The following is a 10,000-nucleotide window of genomic DNA, read 5'->3' as shown; positions in this document are numbered from 1 at the left end:
TGTAACACAATATCTCTAACTAACAATATCAATCAAGTATATATAATTAAACTCACAATAACTATGCATGTAAATCACAAACAATAGCACGAATACAACTAATCTCACACCTAAAACAATATAATAACTCAATCTCACTACAGAAAACTCAAACACACAAAATATTATATAAATCAATCTCTATAAACAAAATCACACACAAAAACACAAGAAAAACATCGAAATCTAAAAAAAACATAAACACCAAACAAACTCTATACTATCAAAATCACTCAACATGACAACAACACAAACTCTAAAACAATCACACACATCACTACTCAATAAATCGTCACACTCTCAACTCCAAACCTATAACACTATATAAACTCACACACAATCATCTATACATCTGTAAACATAACTCACTCTCTATCAAAACACTCACTAACACTCTATATATAACCCACATATATAATAAATCACAATCAAACTCACACTCACAACAAATCACCACCAACAATCTATCAATATCACGACACACACACTCTCAAAAATCTCTAACAAACCAACTATGACTCCACTATAGATAATTCTAAAACAAACACAACACACACTCACACACCAAACAAAACTCACCAACATCTATACACAATACCTCTCACAAAAAAAATACAAACAATACAAAATAATATCAATAGAATACTCCCACTAAAATCAATCAATCTCTCGCCCAAAATTTCAAAACACAAAATACTAAAATGTACCCACAATCTACTATAAATCGATCAAAAAAAACCACAAATAAAACACCTCCAACTTCTCTTTTCCCTATGAGAGGAGTGCAGGAGATTATCTGTGCGCCACGACCGCCTTCCTAATCTTTACCTGCTGGATTTCACCTTTATCCGCCCTTCCCTTTACCCCATGGCTGTCCGCAAACGACCGAGTCAAAAAAGATGTTAGTATGTGTGTGTGTGTCTCCGCAGGGAGATTGAGTCCAAGCCAGACCAGAGAAAATACTTGGAAAAAAGGGCTGACTTTGTTTTGGGGGGTTTTTTTTTTTTATTTTTTTTAAACTGTTTTATTTCACTCCCCTATCGATGTGTATATGTATGATATGTATATATATCAATATATAAAATAAATATTAAAAATTATTAAAAATTATATATAAAAATTTAATTATTATAAATATATATATATATATATAAAAAAAATATAAAAATATTAAACAAAAACCCAACCAAAATATAATAAAATATATATCTACACACACACACACCACCACACACACACACGCACGCACACACCCACACACACACACACACACACACACACACACACACATATATATATAAAAATATCATAAAAAAAACAAAATATAAAATATAACAATATTTATATATATTATATATATACACATAACAAGCATTGTGTCTTTATCGACAAATTTTGAGTAGAGCCAGTAATTTAAGGGAAGTTAAGTAGAGTAGTCCTAGATTTATTAACTGATTTAACTACGGTTCCGGCTTGCCACATTTAACTTACCCAAAATATTAATTTTATAGAGCTGAATCATACACACATACACATATACAAAAACGCACACACACACGAACACAACACATGCCACACCTCCCCACACACAGGTGTAATATAGATGTATATAATAATATATATTTATATAGAATATATATATAAGTAAATATATATATATATGGAATATATATATATATATATATAAATATATCGAATAATATATATATATATATCTATAACTAAATATACAACACATAATATGTATGTAAAAATTTTATAAGTGTATATATATATATATATATATATATATATATAATAGATAATATATATATCATAAAATAGATATATGATGTATATGATATATATATATATATATATATATTTATCTTTTATATATATAAATATGTTATAGATATATATATATCTAGAATATATATATTAATATATATATATATATATTATAGATTTAAATATAAATATTGTGTGGTGAGTGTGAGAGTGTGTGTGTGTGTACATATATACATATAATATAAAGTATATATATATATAATATATATATATATAAATATATATAAGATATATGTGTGTGTGTGGTGTGGTGTGTGTGTGTGTGTGTGTATGTGTGTGTTGTGTGTGTGTGTGTGTGTGGTGTGTGTGTGTGTGTGTGTGTGTGTGTGTGAGTGGTGTGTGCATATATATATATATATATAAAAATATATATTATAGATATATTATATATCTAAATATATATATATAATTATATATATATATATATATATAGATATTTATGTATGTATGTAAATGTATGTATATATGTAATATAATATTAATATAATATATATATATATATATAATATATTTAACATATATATATATAAAAATATATATACATACATATATATATATATATATATATATATATATATATATATATAATATAGATAAAGATGTGTCAGTAATGTATATGTATATATATGTAATAGATATAATATATATAATATATATATATATATATATATATTATAGATATAAATACATATAAATATATATATATATATATATAGTTATAATATATATATAAATATATAGAATTTATACATAAATATATATAATATATATATATATAATATATATATTATATATATTAATCTATATATATATGTTATAACAAATATGTTATATACAAATATATATTATGTATGTATGTATATATAAATAAAAATATAAAAAGATATATATATAATAATAGATTATATATAAACGATATATATATATATATATATATAATATATATATATATATTTATATCTATAACATATGTGTGGGTGTGGGTGTGTGTATATATATATATATATATATATATATATATATTATAGATATATTATAATCTATATATATATATATAAATTTTAAATATATAAACGTGTATATATATAATAGATATATATAATATATAAATATATATATATATATATATATATATTACTATAATGAATGTATTAACAAATATATATAAATAACTATAAAAATTAAAAATAAGATCTTATGAATATAAAATATATATATATATATATATATAATATGCATAAGATATATATATATATATATATATATATATATCAATATAATAATAATAAACATTATATATACATATATATAATCAATCAAACAATATCACACATAACTATCATATAGAGATTGAGTGTGGTGAGTGATGTAGTGATAGTGTGAGAGGAGTGAGTGTGTGTGTTGGTGTGTACCATCAGACAGTAAGTGCTGCACATTAACAACAAAAAAACACTCACACAGCCAATCATAAAAGCACACTAACAAACACAGTTGACTCAAACATATAATTGTACAAATAAACAATAGAGAGAGAGAGGACATGAATCACAACAAAAATATACCTGATCAATGTTCAATCTGAATCTAATACTGAAAACAAATATGCAGAATCTTATATACATACTGAAACCATATATACGGAACTCAAAAAAACATATATAAATCTCACACAACACATCAACATGTAATGTAATACTATCAATAATCACTATCATAAATATCTAAAACTATCTACGAAACTCACTATAAAGTATATATAAAATCGATAACTAAATAATATATCTTAATAGAAACAAAACAACATATAAAATAACTAAACAGTGCATAGGTAATATACCTGGCGTATATAATAGGGATAGCAAATTCATTAAAAAAAAGAAAATTAGGTAAAGAAAGGCCGTAGAATTATTACATATCAATATATATAAATAAATCAATATAACACAATATCTATATATAAATATATATAAAACGTATATCTCAATATATATATATATTATAAATCTAGTGTGTGTGTGTGATAGTAGTGTATGATGTTGTGTGTGTGTGTGGTGTAATGTGTGAGTGAGTAGTGGTGTGTGGTGAGTTATAGAGAGATTGTGTAGCAAATCGAAAACTCAAATAAGTCAATATAATAATAAAAATACATAAATAAAAATAGTAAATATAATATATATAAATATCGAAATAACAAAGACAGTAAACAGTAAAGTAAAAATGAACTCTTCTAACTAAGACAAGACTAAATCTATTCAAACTCACATACAAAATAACTCTCAATGATATAAACAATACAATAACTCAACCAACCAATCTCAATAACTCATCTCAAATCACTAACTCTCACATATCATTCAAAATAAAAAAATATATATCTACAAATTATACCTACAAAAATATCTAAAAATACTAAAAACACATAAATAAAATATTACTAGAAATAACAATCAATAAAAACAACTATAAATAACGAGAGTCAGACTAATATGTACATAAACACAAACACACAAAAACAAATCGTATCAAACACTCACAAACCCATCACAAAAAATATAAAACTATCAATCTACACAAACAAAACAAACTATCAATAACGTAAAAAAACATAAACTATATACATATAAAGTCTAACACAAAACTAGACTACTCACTAGAACTATAACCACTAAGTACTCTACCCAACAAGACAATACCAATACCACAGTACATGACATTACATACACTCAACTAAATATAGTACACTATCCATATATAAATATATAAAACTACCAATATATCACAACATAATAAAAAACTACACTCACAAATGTATAACTATACTATAGAAAAAAAAAATACACGGAAAAATATATAATAAAAAACAACAGACAAATAGAGAGAGTGTGGTAGTGAAACTATATATATAATATATCTAACATATAAACAATAAACAATCTATAAATATAACAATAACAAACACAAAAGAAAAGCACGAGTAAATCTATATATAATCAATCAACATAAACTAAATAATATTGTGGGAGTGGGTGAGTGTCTTCAATTCACTATCACACACTAACAAATTCTAAGAAAACTAAAAAACACAAATAAATCTCTCACTCAAAATATTCGAGTACAAAATATAAATAAATAAAACACTTAACTAAAAACCAAAAAATAAATATATATATCTATATGATAAAAACTCCAATGACTACACATAAAACCATACAAAATCAACTAACAAACTATACACTTATAACTCACAGAAGTATCTAAAAGAAACTCTCACACTTCAGCCTCTATCTCACACACAAAAACAAAAGTCACACAAAATCAAAAAAACATCTCCAAATAAAAACATATCAAAATAACAAAAGTAAACTAATATTAACTATCACACAAATTGTGAGTGATGTTTGTGTGGAGAGAGTGATTAGAGTGGAGAGTGAGAGTATGTTAGATGTAGTGGTGTTAGTAGTACAAACTGAATGGCATTAATCAAAATATATACGATATATATCACGACAACTACTAAACTCAACAATATAAAAAACACTCAAAGCAGAGAGTGAATACTAAAAAACAAATAGACACTCACTCACCATGTGTGGTGAGTGGATGTAATGAAACAACCCAAACACTGCTACACATCTAACGGTCACTCATAAACAAAGTCAGACAACCACTCAGCATCTCCTCAATCCAATATGAAAAAACAAAACTCCAAACAAATCTAAACAAAATAACAGATAAACAAAAACACATCAAATCAATAAGTATAGAAGGATCTAACTAAAAAAAAACATACAATCGTAAAACACACTCTATATACAATAAAACAATCAATAAATAAAATAAAGTAAAATATATATAAAAATATAACATGCAATGTATTACCTTCGAAATATTGGAGGAGGAGCACATTATTTAAGTGAAATGTGGTAAAAAAGGCCCTTAGATTACATAGCAAGATTTAATCTACGGTTCCGGCTTGAGCCACGATTTAACCATAGTAAATCAAAATAAGCTTGACACTTCATTCAACCTCACATGCACACATACACTCTTACAAAACACACATACACACGAACACAACGAACACCCAACGAACACACACACCACACACACACATGTGGTATATATATATATATATATATAATTAAATATATCGATATAAATAGTATCTATATATATATATAAAAAATTATAATATATAAATATATATATATAATATAAATCTAAATTTATAAATATAAGAATATAGATATATATATACATATTAGTATGATGTTATATCCAGTATGTGTGAGACATCTATATATATATAAGAAATATATAGTTAATATAATATATCTAATATCTATATATAAATAATATAAAAATATATATAAATATTAATGCATATACATATATATCTTCTATATATATATATATATAAAAATATATATCTATATATAATATTATAATATATATACATATATATAATACAAATACATATATATATAAATATAAATATATAAATATATATATATAAATATATAAATAAGTAATATATTTGTTGGTGTGTGTGATGTGTGTGTGTGTGTGTGTGTGTGTGTGTGTGTGGTTGTGTGTGTTGTGTTTTGTGGTGGTGTGTGTGTGTGTGTGTGTGTGTGTGGTGTACATATATAAAATATATAAATATATATAATATATATATATATAATTATATATATAAAAAAAAATATATAAAATAAAAATATAATATAAATATATATATATATATATATATATAAAAATATGTATATACTTCTATATATTTTATTTATCATTTGTGTGTGTGAGTGTGTTTTTGTGTGAGTGAGTATATATATAAATATATATATAATATATTATATAAAATATATATATATAACAATATATATAATATATATATATATAAAATATATACAAATATGTATAAATATATGTAATATATAATGAAACAATATATATATATATATATAGTATCTATATAAAAATATATATATATGTTAAATGTAAATACAAATGTATATATTAATATATATATATATATATATATATATATATATATACAAAAGAAAGATGATCTATATGTAATGGTTATATATACATAAATTAGTATAACAAATTATATATGTAAATATACACATATATGTAATATATATATATATATATATTATATATATATATATATATATATATATATATATATTATATATACATACTTATTTTATATACATATGTGTGGTGTTTGTATATGTATATATATATATATATAAATAATATATATAAATATATATAAATATATATATATATATTTATATATATATATATATATATGTATAATATATATATGTATGAATGTATTATATATATATATATAAAATATAATATTATATATATATATATATAAGTATATAATATTATATATATATATAGTATATATAGATATATTATATTAAATAATACATATATATATATATATATAAATATAATTGATGTGTGTGTGTTGTGTGTGGAGTTGTGTGTGTGTGTAGGTGTGTTTTTTGTGTGTGTGTGTGTGTGTGTGTTGTGTGTGTGTGTGTGGTGTGTACATATATATACATTAAATATACAGATAAATGTCATAGATATATACAAATATAAATATACATATGTATATATATATATATAGCACATATATATAATGCATAAAAAATATATATTAATATAAAAATATATCTAAAAAATATATATATAAAAAGATTATATATATAAACCTTCATTGTAATTACCGCGTATTATGAGGAGAAGCAAATTATTTACGTGAAATGTGTAAAAAGGGTGCCCGAAGATTTATTAACGATTTAATCTACGTTCTGGCTTGCAGATTTAAACATACTAAATTAATTTAAAAGGCTGAAAGTGATATTCGCGACATTCATACAACACATGCACACAATACACACATACAAAATCGCACACCCTCCTACAACACGTACCCACGAACATATTCATCCGCATACACACATATATATTATAGATGTATATAGCTTTAGAGTACCGATTATTAGATAAAAGGACATTTTGTGACAGTGTACTAACTGCCAGTTGAAAGATTAAGGAGAGGGGTTTGGGGCAGAGGGCGGGCTGACTTGTTCCGATACCCCCCCCCCCCCCTTTCTCTTTCTCTCTCTCTCTCTCATCTCTCTCTCTCTCTTCTTTCCTCTCGTCTCTCTCTTCTCTCTCTCATTCTCTCCCTCTCCCTCCCACTCCCTTCCTCTCTTCTTCTCTCTCTCATTCTCTTCTCTCTCTCTCTCTCATACACTCGCGTCTCTCACGCACTCACTCCTCCATCTTTCCCTTCCCTTTCTCATCTCATCTCTCTCTCTCTCTCTGTAGGAGTGGTAAGGTAGGGTTGACAACCCAGCAATTAATGCAATTTTTATTTATAAGATATTATTCATCCAAACATTTACTCTGCCATCCACTTCATAATGCAAATATGATCGATTACTCTTATACTTAAAACGCAACATCAAACACCCATTATAATCAAATAGATATTTTGTTGATATATTCAGTAGTTTGATTATATATCTTAGCATGATATACCAGTATGTATACCATGTATTTTTCATTCCGATAGGATTTCTTTAATCAGTGCTGAAATTTATAAACAAGGCATATGTCGTAACCAGAGGTAATAACACTCATTGTAATATATTTTTGATAACTATGCTGCATTTGTAATCCTAACATAGCCTATAACTTTCTAAGCCTCATTAAGAATAGTGCCAGCGCACATATTGTAAGATTCATCAATGATTGTGGAACTATATTTTTTTACTTCATGTAATAAATGGTATATATAACCATTGATCGCATAAGGTTGAATTCCTTATGAATGACCACATTTATTCTAGTCTAAAGTTCAATTATTAATGCCATGTGCTATCACCCTAGTCACTAGAGTATATGAATGAAAATACACCTGAACGCAGTGTTTCGTGGTACAAATACAATTCACATTGCAATATATCTCCAAAAAAATTATTTCCATTTCCGCGAGAAATAGATATACCTAGCAGGAGAACATACAGGTAAAAGAAATTCAGAAAACCAATCTCTCCAACAAGGCATATCATCAACGGGTTAAAGGTAAACAGGAAAGACCACAAAAAGCCCAAACTTCACGTACCTGAGTGAGCTGCGAGAAGGCCAACTGGATGAGACTAAAGGCAGAGAGGATGCAGGGATAGCCCACGTCCCACATCACCGAGCCCAGGAATCCGGGCATCACCTTAGGGATAGACGACGGGGCATGTTAACAGCATTCCAAGGAACAATAGGCATTAGAGAGGGGATATTTGTGTGTCTAGAAGGATGCAGAGAGGGAGAGGAAGAAGGGTCAAAAAAGGAGAAAAAGGGAGAGGAAGAAGACGAGCAATGAAATATCTGTGAAGGGAAAATCGAGAAAGAAGACGAGCAATGAAATGTCTGTGATGGGAAAATCATAAACTCTTACGGAAAAATGCCGACATATCAAGGTTTCTTGCTTTAGAGACATACGCTGCTAAATTGAGAAATGAAATAGTGGAAAAATATATAAGAAAGTCAAATAAGTTTCCCTTTCACTTCTTTTTTTATTTATATATACATTAAAAAAACATTAAGTGTTCTCATGTACTTGTGGTGAATGCAAATGCAGACGTAATTCAAACATTTACAAATATCTGAAGTGAGTTCAGAATACATAGCCTTTACCAGATGGAAGTATAGTTACATTCACTACACCTTCACTACGTTTTGGTATTTTAATTATCAGTGTTTGTATATCTCATTGTGGACCATCCTCTCATTCTTGTTAGTATTTACTTTATTCATAAAGTGATATGTTTTTCTTATTTTTTTAGTTCGTATTGCATAAAGTGAATAAAGTCTAATTCTGTTTACAAAATAACGCATTGGTGGCGTTTCTAGAAAAATCAGGTATTAACAAAGAAAACATATCCTAAATCATAAAAAGTAGAATATATAAACCAACTTAGAATTGTACAAAATCAACATATTCATTACTTTAAGTGTATATATACGACTAAAGTTAACCTTAGAAAGAAACAATTACATTGCTAATTTCCTGACTACTCTATCTATTTTCGCCCTA

General features: G+C 25.5%; 1 protein-coding gene across 1 annotated transcript in view; it reads right to left on the bottom strand.

The window, feature by feature from the left end:
- LOC122264970 (uncharacterized) overlaps positions 1-10,000 on the bottom strand; it is a 140,243-nt gene that overhangs the window by 55,381 nt on the left and 74,862 nt on the right. The window contains exon 5 of the mRNA XM_086553917.1: positions 9,035-9,136. Coding sequence (XP_086410043.1) covers positions 9,035-9,136 — 102 coding nt within the window. The remainder of the gene's footprint in view (positions 1-9,034; positions 9,137-10,000) is intronic.

This window comes from Penaeus japonicus, unplaced genomic scaffold (assembly GCF_977035675.1).
Source record: "Penaeus japonicus unplaced genomic scaffold, GWHDUDI00000001_assembly GWHDUDI00000003, whole genome shotgun sequence".
NCBI classification, from domain to species: Eukaryota; Metazoa; Arthropoda; class Malacostraca; order Decapoda; family Penaeidae; genus Penaeus; species Penaeus japonicus.
The sequence above is the reverse complement of the archived record's forward strand: the minus strand, read 5'-3'. Positions and strand labels throughout refer to the sequence as shown.